Here is a 13,881-nt window from a genome sequence, read left to right on the forward strand (position 1 = left end):
TTAGGTTGAGTTTATAATTTCTTCTTTTCGTTTTGTAAGGCGATGGTGCTGTCTTGTCTCTGGTGCTGTGCTGAATTTGATGCAAATGCTGCACATGTTTGACTTAGCATAAGACAAGAAAGAAATCAGTTGCAAGATTTCAGTAGAAGAAAAATTTATTAAAATACTATACATACAGTGGTACATCCTATAAGTCTTCCCTGAACCTAACACTGAAGAACATAATACAAAGTAGACAAAATATTTTATACAACAGTTATTTATAACAAGTTTTCAACGTAAATTAACCTTTTATATTTGAACTTCCCGGATCTGAACCGCCATCTGTTGATGACGAGGTACTTTGCCCATTTTGGCCATAAACTGAATGAATGTCGTCCAATTTATTGGACAACTCAACCGACTTTTTACCAGTATTCTTAACTTGGGTCATCAGCTGACCGCACTGACTTTCCAGCCTTTGTAATCGTTCTTCTCTGGCCAACAATCTCAGCTTTTCTTCATCAGTCTGTGTAACCCCTGCAGCTTCTTTACTATCCTCTAGATCTTCGTTATTTTTTTCAACATCGTCAATTTCCTCGCAGGCGTTATTAACCTTGGAGCCGACTTCGGAGATGTCGGTTTCGTAGCCCGGTTCGTCTTCACTGGACGACGAACATTTCTCATCGCTGTAACCACTCTCTTGGCTGTTGTTGAACTCGTCACTCAACAAACTGGTCCTCCTTGAAGCAAACTCGACCCTCAATTGTTTCCACTGTTTTTCGGTTTTCGAGTTTTTTTCCCTCGCCTCCTGCCACTTGCCTCTGCTATCCTCCAGTTCCTCCTTGAGCGTGGTGAGGAGTTTGCGTTTCTGCGCCAGCTCGTATCGCAAAATCTTCTCTTGGGTGTGCAAGTGCTGGTGTTGCTTTTGAAGTTTCCCCACCTTGAAGAAACATGTGTTTAGTTTTAATATTTGTGTAAAAACTCGACACTTATTACAACATGCCAGGTTTTGTTCAGTTCACTGGATACCATTTGCAGACGACGTTCTTGGTCAGACATTCTACTCTCCAGGTGGGTGTTTAGTTGTTTCAAATGGCACGTTTCCTTTTCCAGTGATTTTTTCTCTAAAATTAAATCTTTGAGACGTATAAAAGTTTGGCTGACACTCAACACCAAACTGGGACCTATAAATCTAAGTGTAGTACAAGACCTAATTTATAATGTACAATTTATTGGCACCTTTAGGCGTCTGAACAGTTTTATAGCAAGGATCATCATTCTCTTTGGTCAGATCGTTCACTGGCACTTTATGGTGGCTTAAAAGCTCAATCAGTACCCTCCACACTTTGGGCAACAGCTCCACAATTTCCTCCACACTGTTGATTTGCTTGTTGCTACATTGAGATTCTGCAATTGAATTATTAGGTAAAAAAAAGCATCAAACTAAGGACACTGTTGTGATTTACAACATGTGAACAAACTAACCATCTGATTCTTCGATGATTGTTTGCAATCGATTATCACCGATTGTTTGGTCGTTAGGGTTGTGTACCTGATGCACCAGGTCTAGTAGCACTTTGGGGAGGGCGAACGATGATGATTCAGACGACTTTTCACCACTGGCAATGTTTTGTAACAAGGCGTGGTTGTCCTCCAAGTGTCGTATCAGCTTGTCTAAGTCAATGTCCTGTAAGTTGGATTTATTTAATTATGTACTAGCTGAAGTTTGTGTTCACGCTTACTTGTGAGGTGTTGAATCCAAGTAGAATTTCTGAGAATAACTGGTTGATTACTGCTAATTCGGCTTGGTACTGTCGTGATTCCGCCTTGGCTAGTCCAAAATTTGACTCTAAAGTTTTAATTTCGTCGTAATTGTTTGAGTTTACTTCTTCCAGTTCGACGGTTCGTTCTTCTGCTTCCCTGTAAACCACCAAAAATCACACCACGTCAAACGTTTCATCTCCGTTACCTTACTTGTTCTTTTTCTTCTCATCTTCCAGCTCCCTTTTCAGATCTTCAATGACCTTTTTCAGCTCTTGCTTCTCTTTGTAGTCAGTTTTTTGTCGTTCCTCGTACACCGACCTCATGTTCCTCATAATTTGCAACTGTTTTTCATACTCGACTCTCAAATCTTTAGACAGAATGTTGATTTCTTTCTCTGACACCGATTTCTCTATAGCTTCCACCTTTTCCTTAAGCTGAAATAGTATTTTTAGCAAAGGAGTAGCACTCAAAATAAACTTACCTCTTTAAGTTGTGATTCCCTGATTAACAGCATTTTTTTCGAGATGTTAATCACCTCCTTGAGAGCACTAATGTGAGCTTTATACTCTTCGCGTTCTTTTTCAAAGTCAGCCATGCAAGTATTTAAGTTCTGCAACTCAACCTGCATTTGTGCTATCATGACTTGCAGTTCACGATTCTTGTGAATCAGACTGGACGTTTCGGTGATTCCACTCACATCTTGTTCATTAGTTTCCATTAAGCTGGTGGTTTGGGCTGCTTGTTTAAGCAATAAATTCTCTTCTTTCAGTTCTTGAATCTCTCGTTTCAACGTTTCGAATTCGAGTTTTTTCGTAGTCAGGATTTCGCGACGCATTTGACGTTTACGCATTAGCTCCGCCTCGAACTCCTCTACTTCTTCCTGTTTTTCTTCACTTAACTGATGCCTGGGCACTATTTCCTCCTCTGCTTTAGTTGAGCTCGTCCAGTTCCCCATGTTTGAAAGCACCACCTGGAAGGAATAATTGTTAATTAAACCAAATCTCCCAACAAACTGAGTGAAACGCACAAAAGATGCGACGGGTCATTATTTTGCTTTGTCTGTCTGGATATTTTTAGCTTTCAAAGAAAAATGAAGCGAATGTATAGTCATGATCAAAATCATGTGAGTTTTTTTAAGATTTGTTATATTCCAGCTAATCATATTTATTTTTGGAAGTGGAGGCAACACCCTAAACTGTCATTCCATTAATTTGATATTTTTGTGGACACTAACCTTTAAAAACACCACTCTTCACTCAAATAACCAATCAAGTCCAAAAAAAAACACACAAAACTTACAAAATCCAGTGGTAACGTCAATTAAAACGAACTCACGCCACACTTCGAAATTTTGACTCTCCTAGACCCTATCCTAAACCTGAAAAATTATTTTTAGACTTTTGTATACGCATACACCAAAGCAAAACTGGATGCACGGTTGTTTGAGTTTTTTTAAATACTTTTTAACACATTTTAGGACTTAATGGAAAATATAGGGTAGGGGGAGGACGTAGGTAACTGATAATTGTAGGTCAAACTACAATGACCCTGAAGATTTTATGTTGCCATCTTGAAAATGGGTGCCAAAAGTTTAAAATATCCAGACTGGTGTGGTGGGGTTTAAGGCTGGAAAACAGGGTCGGAGTTAGATTTAACCTCCTATGTACTGTTGCGACCTTTTCATTGTACGTCTATGGTTGAAAAACTCGTATAGTGGAATTACCTGCGCAATTACGTTTTAAATCATCACAAGACAGTTTTCCTGGTCCAGACCATTCACCAGTGGCGTTGAACATTTTTGTACCTGAAACAAACAGTTACTTATTCTTAAAACATTGCAAAGTTAAGATATTACCTCTCGTTGCGCGTCGCTCTTCCGGGACTAATTTCGTAGTTATTTCAAAATTGGTAAGAGACAACCAATTAAAGCCCCAAATGGTAGTGACGCTCCTGATTCGTAAACTGTCATTAAACAGCCGCTAGTTTTATTATAGCGCAAACGTATGTAAAAATAGAACAACGCGAAAAAATTGGTATATATGCAACTTTAAGGCAGCTGGCCCAAGGGATTTCGTCCAGGAATAACGGTAATGTAAACATTTTTCCTGAATAATTATGTGTAGACAAGCCGGAACAAATATGCGCGTTTGATGAACCGAAAAAAATGAGGTACGTCCATAATATCCTAAACTTTTTACACGTCCAGTCAACGTTTTGTTCCACAGGGAAACATCAATTATTCATGGGGTCATCCTCGTGATTTGCACCTTAAATCTCACTTTCCCAGTGGAAGCTAAAATGAAATACGACCTGGACAGTACCAAAATTGGTCATCAAAAACCTTTGGACAAACGCCAACAGGAGAACTCATCCAAGAAGTTCATAGGACGGATCGAGCATGGGAAAGTCAAAGTTTTGAGACGACCAGAAGAGTCTCCGGTGTGTAAACAGTCCAGAAAACAATGCAACCTCCAGTTTAGTGACGAAGAACTTGATACTCCTAACAGTAAAAAGTCGAAAATAAAGTATAGCATCAAGTTCAGGCATGAGAAACAGCAAATTAAACGGAACGGGGATGAGGCCAGTATTATGCGCTTGCACAAAAATGGGAGAAGATACGAGTAAGTGCAGATAAATAATAAGCTAAAGCAAGTACAAGAATTTGTCTTTTTCAGTAAGGAGGACGATGATTCCAGTGAGGAAGATGACGAACCAATCAAAAGGTTTCAATTTCTTGACGATGATGATTAAATTCCTCTAACCTTAATTAATAGTCAAATTTCCTGAATAATCCAGCAAGAACTTAATTTATTAACTTATAGTATAAACTTATTATAGATTAACAACATTTGTCTAATTGACCTTAAATCACTATAAAACAAATCAGGTGAAAATAAATAGAGTAAATCACTCTGTAATGTTGAATTTGAATTATCCTGCCAGAATTTGTCTATTTTAGCAAACATCCCATTTACAACATTCATTTTCTGTGTTTGAGGTTGGTAAAACAAGCACCAGCCACACCCAAAGTACACATCCTTGAAAGCCTCACTTAACACAGTCAATACTGAAGCTAATAAATGTGTGTAGATTGGGACATTTAACAGTAAAACATGTTTTTGGCCCTTAAAGGCTTCTTTAAGCATTCCAACCAACTGTCTCTGATACACATAATAAGGACTTGCATCATCTGACTGGAGATTGTTATAATTAAGTACAGTTAATGTTGATCTTAGCTTCTGTAGCACAAATTTGTACAATGCCCCACTGTGTTTTGTTGGGTGATTTACAGGCCCCAAGTGGGCACTAAACCTTGATGTTCTAACACAGTTTATTGGTTTTCCTGTACAAAACTTCAAGTTTTTGGTACAATCAAATTGGGGCTTTACTAATACATGTACAGCTCCTTCAGAAACACTCTGAGAATCATGTAGAAAGCTGATATTCACACCAGGAACCACTCTAAAGTCACTCTCAATGCGACATAACCGACAGAGCTTAATGTAATGATTAGCCACTCTAATTTTATTCCAGTGTAACTGCTCTTTAACTTCAGGATTACTGTAGTAAAAAATATTGTTTTCAATAGTTTCAATTTGTTTCTCAACAAAAAAATTGGCACAACCCTTGATTTGGTCCAGGAAAGTAGAGTGAATGGAGCTTTGGTTGAACATAGCCAAATCACCAAAACCCCCAGCCCTATATGGCTTTAGCAAACTGTCCCATAATGCTAAATTTGGCAACTGATTAAACCCTTGGCAAACCACATACACCTCTGAGTTGCCACTTTTAGAACTACAAGGTTTAAACACTGCAACTTTGTCAAAAAGACAGTTTAACAAGTACAGTAAACATACTGTAGACTGTTCAAACATGGTAAAAATCTTTAGTATAAAAGTACCACCCTGATTAAGAACACTTAAAGCTGTGATAGTTTCACAGTAATGTAAGAAAGCCACTGAGTTTTCTTGTTCTCCAGGATTTGACATGCAGTCAACACTGCCATCGGCAGTAACCAAATCCACTTTACAATCATCACTACCCACTTGATCAACTATGTCAATATAGTTATGGTAGTCAGTCAGGTTCCCTGTTAAGTCAGAACCAAACAACCAACTATTTTTATTTTTTAAAGTGTACCTGATCAAACGATCATCCCCAATCATTTGCTGTGAAGAGTTGCCTTCATAGTAAGGGTTCAAAGTGTTCGCCTGCCAGTTCCACTCAACATCAGGGTAATTTGAAACTAAATAGTGGTTCAAGGAACAAATGAAAGCCCCAGGTGCTTCACACAAGTGCAAACTCCTAAACTGTTTAGAGTGTCCCACACGCACCACAGGAAATTTGCACAAAATCTCATAAAACTTGCACCAAGCCTGTGTGAGTAGCTCAGGATGGATTTTTTTCTTTAAAGTTGATATAACGTACCCCGCTTGGTCCCGGTTATGGGTGTACAACGACCAGTCGGCTAGGTCAAACTGACTGAGCTTGCCTTTCACCTCATTCAGTTGCTTTTTCATTGCTTGGAGCTCTGCAATTTCAAATTGGGGCTTTGAGTATGCAGTTTCAGGCAATTTCCATTGGTGTTTACGTGAAAACTCGAAAAGTTTATTGAAACTCTTATCCATTTTTTCAGTTTTGCTTAGTTTCGGCATATTTCCTTCACTCTTTAGTTTAAAAAAGAAAAATTTTAAATTTGGTAAATAAATAGTGAAAATGTGAGGTTATGTTTTTTGTTTTGTTTGCACGATTTGGTATAGATATCACGTGACATTTTATGCAGTGCGACCAAGTGGTCACGTGAGACATGGATGGAGTATTCTGACGTGGTTTTAATTGTAATTACTGTCAAATCAAAACGTCATCGAAACATCAGATGATTTTTATTTGGGTTTACTTTGGGATATATTGATCAAATCCAGATTTTCCAGTTATCCAGGGTCAAAAAATTATTAACTGGCCCTATCAAATTAAAAAAACAATTTAAATTCTTCGTGCAACAACAATGGACAGTAACAAAGACGAAGCCTTGAAATGTATAGAGGTTGCAGAGAAGTACATCAAGGAGAGGAAAAAGGAAAAGGCCCAAAAATTCTTATATAAAGCTGAACGTTTATTTCCTACTCAGAGGGCTAAAGGTAAGGTAACTGATGGTAAACTGATAAAAGATTTAAGAGTATTTTTTGTAGATTTGTTGCTACAAGTGTCAATATTGCCAGACAGTGTAGAGTCTGAAGAACCCAAAATAAGAAAACCCTCTCTCCCAAGGGATGCATCTCCTAAAAAGCCTGAATACAGTTCCGAACAGTTGGCTCTAGTTAAAAGAATTAGGTTGGTGTTGATTTAGCAGATTTTGTTGGTTTGTTTACTAAAATACACTCTGCTAGGTGCTGCAAGGATTATTATGAAATTTTAAGTGTCAGTAAGGACGCCACAGATAGCGAAATCAAAAAGTCTTACAGAAAGATTGCTCTGCAACTTCATCCAGACAAAAACCGGGCACCTGGTGCTGATGAGGCTTTCAAGGCGGTTGGTGAGTTGATTAGGGTTCAATTAGGTTCAAGTTTTTACAGCCAAGTTTAGGTAATGCAGTGGCAGTTTTAACCGACGTGGAGAAACGTAAGCAGTACGATATGTATGGGAATGATGAAGAAAGGGTCAGTCGCAGTCATACCCACAATTATAGCAGGGGTTTTGAGGCTGAGGTCAGCCCTGATGAGTTGTTTAATATGTTTTTTGGTACCAGTTTTGGGTCGAACGTTTATGTACGTCGAGGTGGCCGATGGCAAAGACAGGCTGCTGACAGTCAACAAGAACATCACAGGCAACGCGAGGTAGTTTACAGGGTTTTTTTGGTTAGTCTAGTGTAAAAGCAACTTTGTTTTATAGACTAATAATGGGGGCGGTGGGAATTTATCAGCTTTCGTACAGCTTTTGCCGATTCTAATTGCAATTTTCTTATCTATGGCTTCAAGTTATTTCATCTCTGACCCACCTTACAGTTTGGCTGAAAGCGCGTAAGTTTAGGAGGCCTTTAATAAGCTTTAGTGCTATATTACAAAGTTTTTGCATTGCAGGAAATATCCAATTATGAGACGCAGTCACAACTTGCAAGTTCCATATTACGTGAAAGAAAACTTTCACACCGAATATCAAGGTTCTGTGAAACGGCTGGAGCTATCCGTTGAAGAGGAATACGTGTCCAACTTAAGACACCAATGCTACAGAGAAAAAAGCTACCGTAAATGTTTTTCTTTCGTTTTCTATCACATTTTGCTTAACATTTTCCGGTTTATTAACTCTATCCTAAAATATTTAGCCTTGCAAGATGATTCTGACTAATTTTGGCAGTTTCATTGTGTTTGTGTGGTGGTGAAAAGAGCATAAAAATAAAGCACTAATTAAAACCATCAGGGTTGTATTAATGTTTTTTCAGGTGACTCCATGATATGGAAGGCCAGGAATTTCGGGGATAACGACCTTTATCAGAACGCGCAAAAAATCAAAATGCCGGCATGCGAAACGTTGCAGAATTTAAAGAATCGCGGCAGCCTGTAAGTAGTCAAACTGGTGTAAGTTGTAATATAAATTTTTTATTTGTTATTACTATTTTGAGGTTGGATTTATAGTAATTATTGTTGAGTTCTTACTATATTGTAATAATTTAATTGTTCAGGATGTTGCACTGATTACTGTGATGGTAGTTGCGTAAATCACAGCACTGTGATTGGTCAAAAGCTGCTTTTTTTGACCAATCACATACTATATTCACTGTAGACTTATAGTTGTTTTGGCAACAGTGACGGTTACAACAACAAAATTATTATAATTAACATTGCATAGCTAATTTTACCAAAATATATACACTTAAGAATTACTCAATAGGCTTAGTCCCGTTTATTCTTCTTCATCCTTGTCCTGAAAATGGTTCCTAACACGAAACGTACCGTAAAATTGATAATTTTGCAAGTGGCTATAATCACTAAGAATAGAAAAGCGTACACGTCAAGCATGTAACGTTGCCAAAATGGCATATCCAGTAGTCGATTGCGGAAATGCGAAGCTCCGTTGTGACGTAAAACATACTCGATCCACCATACGGCTTTGTTCACGTCAGCAAAATCCACGTCTTTGTAAATTTCCCCGTATTTTTGCGCATTTTTGCGATACCTTAAAATTTTCGTGACATTCCAGAGGTTGTCAAAATTGTTTATACTTACTTGGAATTGTTGATCACTTCGTTGACACCTTCCCGAATTGACGTTTCAGTGATATTGTGCTTGTCAATTTTCGCTCCGTACTCCAATTGAACCATTCGATTAACGTTGGCGTACTGATCACCAAAAAACGGCATACCAATCATGGGTTTACCGAAATAAACCGATTCCTGCATGGATTGCAATCCACCTTGGGTGATAAACAGTTTTAAGTTAGGGTGTCCTAAAATGCTCGGTTGAGAACGAAACCATTTCGATGTTCTTATATGGGGTGGTAGGGAGTCGAAAGTAGCGTCAATTTTCCATAAAACTCTGTAGGGCAACGATGCCAACGCTTTCATTATTTCCGTTTTTACGGTTTTGTTGAGATGTTTCTCTTTGATGTTGCTACCTAAACTGAAGTATATTGCGCCTTGCTCGGCCTCATCTAAGAACGCTTTAACTTCCTACAATAAGTTATTCGTTAAAAAAATTAGTTGAGACATTGTACACCCTTGTACCGGTTCAAAATCTTTCGCTTCTTCAATGTGCATTCCATGTCCTATGCTAATGGTATTGGGCATTAAAGCTCTGGGATAATGAAACACTGGATTGGTGGAGACAAACATCATACTCATACGGTTTTGGACCTCTTCCAGATGGGGTACATCTTGACCAAAGTATTTTTGAAGAAAAAGTCGTTCTTTAGGGTAGAGGATGTGGTGAATCAGTAATCTATAAACCAAGACGTAGCAAAAACTCAACAGTCTTTCAAGAAAAGTCGGTTTGAGAGGGTTGTCCAGACGAAAATTGGAGTCCGGATTGGATACCGGATGTACCAAGTTCCCAGCAGTGTCGTGGTTCTGCAAAGCGCAATCCAACGAGCAGATACCTGTTGAGTATTACGTTATCCATGATTTGACTTGTAAAACTCACTCACCTATATAAGGAATGTCGTATTTCCAGCTGAATATCGTGTAAGTAGGGAATTGAGCTTCGATAATTAGCAAATCAAAGTGGTTATCAGGGTTGTGGATTAAGTTTTGACCGTCGGGGCTTTCGAACAACGTTTTGGCTATTTCTTCATTAGCTATGCTAAAGGCTCTGGCCATCTCTCGGAAGCTTTTCGAGTCGTTCATTGCGATATCTTATATTAAAGTTAGATTCAATCAACATAATCAAAGCAGGACTTACCGAAAGTCTGGTGATTTTGAAGGATTTCGTAGCCATAACTAATGTCAATCTCTTTGATCGTCAGTGAGGAATTTTTCATTAGATCAGTGGTGATTAAGGTGACGTTATGTCCCCGTAGTGCTAATTCCTTCCATATTGGTCTTAAAGGCGCCTGGTGACTAAATGACGGTGTGGATATTATCACTAATATATCTGACCCGTAAGAATTGTTTATTAGAAGTAACAAAAACGTTAAAATCCTGCACATGTTTTCTAACACCAAAATTACTAAAATGAATTTCAGTTCTGTTATCTGATTTGTGTGGTATCACAAGTGGTTTTTTTTTCAATTTCAAGTGTTGCAAAGGTTCAGCGACATTAAATGAACTAATTGAGAATGATTAGTAGAGTTTAATATTATCAACAATTTTCACAATGTATTTTAGCACCTAAAGTGAACTAAAAAACGGCCTCCTCATTTTCGGTACTCCTAATTGGATGCGTTTGAATTTGCAACACTTGCATCAAACTGGCTTTTTCACGTTCCAAAGCTGTAATCCTGTCATTTTTCTTAGTTAGTTCCTGCAACAGCATATTTTAACTTTAATCCGAATTAACAACATCATCGTTTATTACTTCTGTCAGAATTCGGTTCTGTTGCTTCAGATTCTCCGACGAGTCACTAGAGTGCGAAGGCAAATGATGAACGGCCAGGTTCATATGCAGGGGTAAACCACCGCGTTCCCAACTGTCAGTCAGCGTTGCCAAATGTCGATTCACTTCTAAAACGCGCGCTTTTTGTAACTCCAATCGTTCCTGTTGCGCTTCTGACCAAGTTTCCTGGTGTTCATTCACATTTTACCACAGTTTTCTAGTTGATTAGCAAACTTACCACGTGACCCATTCTGCCTAGATACTTCATTTTGTCTTGTACATTAGCAATTTGCTTCAAGTACCAATCCCTGGCTCTTTCCACCGCTCCCAACCCGTTCATCAGCACCTTAACAAAACGTTCAAGTGTGTTATTTGATACAGTATGACATGAGACTTACTTCTTTTTCCTGTTCAATTTGTTTCATCCTTTTGAGCATATTGTAGTCGATTCCGTTCTGTAAAGTGTGTCTGCGTGGTTCTCGTCTTCTTGCTGCCGGTTTTCTCTGGTAAGCACCAGGTACTGTAGGGTTGAGGGACTGATCGGGTTGCGCCGAGCTGGCCTTACCGTCGCCCAAGCTTCTGCCCGACCGAATAAAACCGTTGTACCCCTTAACAACGTTGTTTTACACATACACTGACAGTTGTAAGTTACGAATTGTTTACCTGTTGTGGGACAGGATTTGTAGAGACAGCTTTATTCTCTTTACAGCCTTGTTCCTGGTTAATCAAGAGTCCCATCTGCCAGTTGACTAGAGCGTTGCGGATTTCCGCCTTGTCCATATTCCCCGGAGGGTGAACCCCTACGGCGCTTCTTGGAGGTTTCGGAGGGCCGTACAGAGGCCCTTTAGGCCCTGTGTCAATCCACTTTATTTATTGTTTACCCAAAACTGTTAAAACTCACCAGTTAAGGGCGGTTTAGTGTCAAAACCTGGATTATCGCTCTGCTGGTCTTTTAGTTGGGGCATGCTGTACGTCCTCGAGACTTTCTGCTGATTGATTATATGGGGCCGAACGGCAGCTGTGTTGACCCATGTGGGTTTGTTGCTAGTGTCCGGAATGTCCAGTAGAGGGACTGAAGGCGGACGGTTGTGGGACACTTTTCCAATATCTTGGACAGTTTCAGGCGATGCCGGTCTGATACTTTCCATCTGATTTCGCAGCAGGCATATTTTCAATCCTGCGCAGAACCTTTCGAAACTCAGCATTCCGTTGGGCGGAGTCACTTTACGTAAACTCTCCAACACGCCTTTGGGCAGTCCTTTGGACTCATCGTCTTGCCATCTGGCCTCTGAAATAATACCCTTTCTCAATCTGGCAACCAATTGTTTTGGCTTCTTACCTATATCAGCAAAATTAACAAATCCAGTTTGTTTATCGTCCATTATATCGAATAAGGTACGCATAGCGTTTACGAAGGGTTTAGGAAGATTGTCCAAGGTTGACGTCATCTTCAAAGTGTTCAAACCATCAGCAGAACCGTATATGAACCAACTAAAGCACAACACCTTTACATACATGAAATTGTATACTGATTCATCATGAGCACAAAATGTTTCGAAAGCGTCTGGTAAGAATTCAGGACACCCTGCTATACACACCTATATTTTCGTTATAATAAGCTTTTCTGTTGACCCGTAGCTTTTGGTAGCAATTTCATATAATAATTATCACAATTTAGTGCACGAATAAATGATGAAAACACAAAATCGACGATCCTACGAAAATCAGCACCATATTTTGTCTTGGGTTCGGTTTCTTAACCGTGAAAACACGACGGTACCACGGTATCTTCGCGACTCTCGCCTTCTTAAGACCATTACCTAGTGGGTTCGCGTTCAGATTGATTCAGGTACTGACCAAAGACATCAGGACCGGCTTTAGTTCGACTTAATTCTTACAATCTAAACAAGAAGTTTTATTGCGTCACCTCTGTGTCCGGTACTGAACTATGGGAGTAACAGTTATTGTCTCTTGGCCTTGTTTTTACTTGACTCTCTCTCTGTGTATAGAAGATTCAGGTAGAGTCAATTTGAATATTCTTTTACACAACAATGCCTTTTGTTATTTTCAGGGTTAAAATAAAACAAAACTAAATGTTATAATGAAAGAATTTTTTATTAAATATCCAATTGGGCATCCATTAAAATAGTCTTATTAATCAGTCCTTGATTATCAATAATAACGTTATTCCAACACTCCTGGAAGTTTGAATGGAAAGCATTCACCACACTGTAATCTGACATGAATATTAGAGATTCATAATTGTTAAGGGCAGACGTGGAAGACAAATTCATAGATCCCATACAAAGATAGCCAAAATCATCACTATAATCTTTAACAATATACTTGTGGTGCATTATAGAGTCCAAAGTATTGGCTGGGGCCACAAAAAACTGACACTGAGCCCCTAATAAAATCAAACTTTTAATATCATTTAAACTAGAATCACTGTGCTTAAAATTGCACAGAATCCTCACTTTAACACCCCTTTTCAAAGCCTCACTCAACTCAAAGTAAACACTTTTCAAGTTTAATATCATAACAGCCATATCCAGTGACCGTTCGGCAGTCTGAATGAAATACAGCAAAGGTTCAATCAGGTTCTCCAATGTTTTTAACAATGTGGGGGCTGTCACTGCCCTTAAATCAGGTGGCCATCCCCTGTAGCCCCTATTTGCTTGGAAAGTGACTACACAGTTGTGTTTTTGAAGGAAAAGCAGTTGTTTGTGGGTGTTCACTTGCTTAGATTGCCATTTTTTCAAGAAAAACACCCAGGAGCATATTGGCAGTGTTGCAAGGACCACCAGGAATGATTTAGCGATTGTATAGTGCATGCTTATTATTGAATGATATATGGGGACCTACGTGTTTGTTATAATTTAGTAAATTAATACCAGGAACCAGGAACTACTTGTATTGTTTAGTAACTATTAAATGAGGTTATGATATAATAACAGTGAGGTTAGTTTACTAGTCTCTATCACTTTTGGTTTTTTGTCACGTGACAACAAATTGTATGTAATTAATTAAGTCACGTGATGCTAGTTCAGTTCTGATTAATTTTCTGTCAAATGTCAGTATCAATCACTCAAACAGCTGATTTTGCAGGCGT

The 13,881-nt window shown here is 38.8% G+C and overlaps 7 protein-coding genes across 12 annotated transcripts; 2 read left to right on the plus strand and 5 right to left on the minus strand.

Annotated features, from left to right (window-relative positions):
• Positions 1-137: 137 nt before the first annotated feature.
• Positions 138-3,738, minus strand: LOC145734440 (uncharacterized). 4 transcript variants are annotated; one of them, XM_081987798.1, is made up of 9 exons: positions 3,602-3,738; positions 3,470-3,550; positions 2,228-2,716; positions 1,957-2,180; positions 1,725-1,902; positions 1,468-1,669; positions 1,222-1,389; positions 979-1,166; positions 138-922 (listed from the first exon to the last, which is right to left on the minus strand). In XM_081987798.1, the coding sequence occupies exons 3-9, from the start codon at positions 2,699-2,701 to the stop codon at positions 284-286; spliced, it is 2,073 nt and encodes a 690-aa protein (XP_081843924.1). In that variant the 5' UTR covers positions 2,702-2,716; positions 3,470-3,550; positions 3,602-3,738; the 3' UTR covers positions 138-283. The 4 variants fall into 4 exon arrangements, with proteins under 4 accessions (XP_081843924.1, XP_081843921.1, XP_081843922.1 ...); XM_081987795.1 differs by lacking the exons at positions 3,470-3,550; positions 3,602-3,738 and adding an exon at positions 3,046-3,317; XM_081987796.1 differs by lacking the exons at positions 3,470-3,550; positions 3,602-3,738 and adding an exon at positions 2,981-3,317.
• A 35-nt stretch (positions 3,739-3,773) lies between these two features.
• LOC145734510 (uncharacterized) lies at positions 3,774-4,664 on the plus strand. Its single transcript, XM_081987933.1, has 3 exons — positions 3,774-3,915; positions 3,972-4,367; positions 4,422-4,664. Exons 1-3 carry the CDS (start codon positions 3,911-3,913, stop codon positions 4,495-4,497), a joined length of 477 nt encoding a protein of 158 aa, XP_081844059.1. The 5' UTR covers positions 3,774-3,910; the 3' UTR covers positions 4,498-4,664.
• Positions 4,535-6,463, minus strand: aft (cap methyltransferase 2). The gene is made up of 2 exons (XM_081987808.1): positions 6,338-6,463; positions 4,535-6,277 (listed from the first exon to the last, which is right to left on the minus strand). The coding sequence occupies exons 1-2, from the start codon at positions 6,399-6,401 to the stop codon at positions 4,563-4,565; spliced, it is 1,779 nt and encodes a 592-aa protein (XP_081843934.1). The 5' UTR covers positions 6,402-6,463; the 3' UTR covers positions 4,535-4,562.
• Positions 6,464-6,596: 133 nt separating this feature from the next.
• Positions 6,597-8,623, plus strand: LOC145734478 (dnaJ homolog subfamily B member 12). 2 transcript variants are annotated; one of them, XM_081987882.1, is made up of 7 exons: positions 6,600-6,884; positions 6,936-7,077; positions 7,134-7,279; positions 7,330-7,580; positions 7,636-7,763; positions 7,824-7,987; positions 8,183-8,623. In XM_081987882.1, exons 1-7 carry the CDS (start codon positions 6,752-6,754, stop codon positions 8,302-8,304), a joined length of 1,086 nt encoding a protein of 361 aa, XP_081844008.1. In that variant the 5' UTR covers positions 6,600-6,751; the 3' UTR covers positions 8,305-8,623. The 2 variants fall into 2 exon arrangements, with proteins under 2 accessions (XP_081844007.1, XP_081844008.1); XM_081987881.1 differs by having other exon boundaries at positions 6,597-7,077.
• On the minus strand, positions 8,324-10,431 carry LOC145734457 (UDP-glucosyltransferase 2-like). Its single transcript, XM_081987836.1, has 5 exons — positions 10,137-10,431; positions 9,883-10,089; positions 9,464-9,834; positions 8,967-9,409; positions 8,324-8,916 (listed from the first exon to the last, which is right to left on the minus strand). The coding sequence occupies exons 1-5, from the start codon at positions 10,381-10,383 to the stop codon at positions 8,634-8,636; spliced, it is 1,551 nt and encodes a 516-aa protein (XP_081843962.1). The 5' UTR covers positions 10,384-10,431; the 3' UTR covers positions 8,324-8,633.
• A 79-nt stretch (positions 10,432-10,510) lies between these two features.
• On the minus strand, positions 10,511-12,734 carry LOC145734465 (suppressor APC domain-containing protein 2). 2 transcript variants are annotated; one of them, XM_081987856.1, is made up of 8 exons: positions 12,368-12,734; positions 12,109-12,260; positions 11,671-12,057; positions 11,433-11,620; positions 11,168-11,377; positions 11,008-11,115; positions 10,752-10,955; positions 10,511-10,697 (listed from the first exon to the last, which is right to left on the minus strand). In XM_081987856.1, exons 2-8 carry the CDS (start codon positions 12,215-12,217, stop codon positions 10,575-10,577), a joined length of 1,329 nt encoding a protein of 442 aa, XP_081843982.1. In that variant the 5' UTR covers positions 12,218-12,260; positions 12,368-12,734; the 3' UTR covers positions 10,511-10,574. The 2 variants fall into 2 exon arrangements, with proteins under 2 accessions (XP_081843982.1, XP_081843981.1); XM_081987855.1 differs by having other exon boundaries at positions 12,109-12,734.
• Positions 12,735-12,863: 129 nt separating this feature from the next.
• On the minus strand, positions 12,864-13,712 carry LOC145734499 (uncharacterized). Its single transcript, XM_081987913.1, has one exon. The coding sequence runs from the start codon at positions 13,601-13,603 to the stop codon at positions 12,887-12,889; it is 717 nt and encodes a 238-aa protein (XP_081844039.1). The 5' UTR covers positions 13,604-13,712; the 3' UTR covers positions 12,864-12,886.
• Positions 13,713-13,881: the final 169 nt, after the last annotated feature.

The sequence above is a fragment of the Ips typographus genome, linkage group LG10 (assembly GCF_016097725.1).
Source record: "Ips typographus isolate SLU linkage group LG10, UJ_Ityp_2.0, whole genome shotgun sequence".
NCBI classification, from domain to species: Eukaryota; Metazoa; Arthropoda; class Insecta; order Coleoptera; family Curculionidae; genus Ips; species Ips typographus.

What these genes read in the sequence shown, in the direction of transcription:
- LOC145734440 (XM_081987798.1), bottom strand. Translation starts at nt 2,701, where the DNA reads ATGGGGAACTGGACGAGCTCAACTAAAGCAGAGGAGGAAATAGTGCCC. An exon ending in GATGAGAAGAAAAAGAACAA is followed by an intron (nt 1,903 to 1,956) that starts GTAAGGTAACGG and finishes GGTGGTTTACAG; the next exon opens with GGAAGCAGAAGAACGAACCG. An exon ending in TTGGATTCAACACCTCACAA is followed by an intron (nt 1,670 to 1,724) that starts GTAAGCGTGAAC and finishes TCCAACTTACAG; the next exon opens with GACATTGACTTAGACAAGCT.
- LOC145734510 (XM_081987933.1), top strand. An exon ending in AAAAATGGGAGAAGATACGA is followed by an intron (nt 4,368 to 4,421) that starts GTAAGTGCAGAT and finishes TGTCTTTTTCAG; the next exon opens with TAAGGAGGACGATGATTCCA.
- aft (XM_081987808.1), bottom strand. Translation starts at nt 6,401, where the DNA reads ATGCCGAAACTAAGCAAAACTGAAAAAATGGATAAGAGTTTCAATAAA. An exon ending in TAAACTTTTCGAGTTTTCAC is followed by an intron (nt 6,278 to 6,337) that starts GTAAACACCAAT and finishes TTGAAATTGCAG; the next exon opens with AGCTCCAAGCAATGAAAAAG.
- LOC145734478 (XM_081987881.1), top strand. Translation starts at nt 6,752, where the DNA reads ATGGACAGTAACAAAGACGAAGCCTTGAAATGTATAGAGGTTGCAGAG. An exon ending in AACATCACAGGCAACGCGAG is followed by an intron (nt 7,581 to 7,635) that starts GTAGTTTACAGG and finishes TTTGTTTTATAG; the next exon opens with ACTAATAATGGGGGCGGTGG. An exon ending in TACAGTTTGGCTGAAAGCGC is followed by an intron (nt 7,764 to 7,823) that starts GTAAGTTTAGGA and finishes TTTGCATTGCAG; the next exon opens with GAAATATCCAATTATGAGAC.
- LOC145734457 (XM_081987836.1), bottom strand. Translation starts at nt 10,383, where the DNA reads ATGTGCAGGATTTTAACGTTTTTGTTACTTCTAATAAACAATTCTTAC. An exon ending in TCAAAATCACCAGACTTTCG is followed by an intron (nt 10,090 to 10,136) that starts GTAAGTCCTGCT and finishes CTTTAATATAAG; the next exon opens with ATATCGCAATGAACGACTCG. An exon ending in GAAGTGATCAACAATTCCAA is followed by an intron (nt 8,917 to 8,966) that starts GTAAGTATAAAC and finishes GAAAATTTTAAG; the next exon opens with GTATCGCAAAAATGCGCAAA.
- LOC145734465 (XM_081987855.1), bottom strand. Translation starts at nt 12,286, where the DNA reads ATGTATGTAAAGGTGTTGTGCTTTAGTTGGTTCATATACGGTTCTGCT. An exon ending in TGTTAATTTTGCTGATATAG is followed by an intron (nt 12,058 to 12,108) that starts GTAAGAAGCCAA and finishes GTATTATTTCAG; the next exon opens with AGGCCAGATGGCAAGACGAT. An exon ending in AGAACCGAATTCTGACAGAA is followed by an intron (nt 10,698 to 10,751) that starts GTAATAAACGAT and finishes ATGCTGTTGCAG; the next exon opens with GAACTAACTAAGAAAAATGA.
- LOC145734499 (XM_081987913.1), bottom strand. Translation starts at nt 13,603, where the DNA reads ATGCACTATACAATCGCTAAATCATTCCTGGTGGTCCTTGCAACACTG.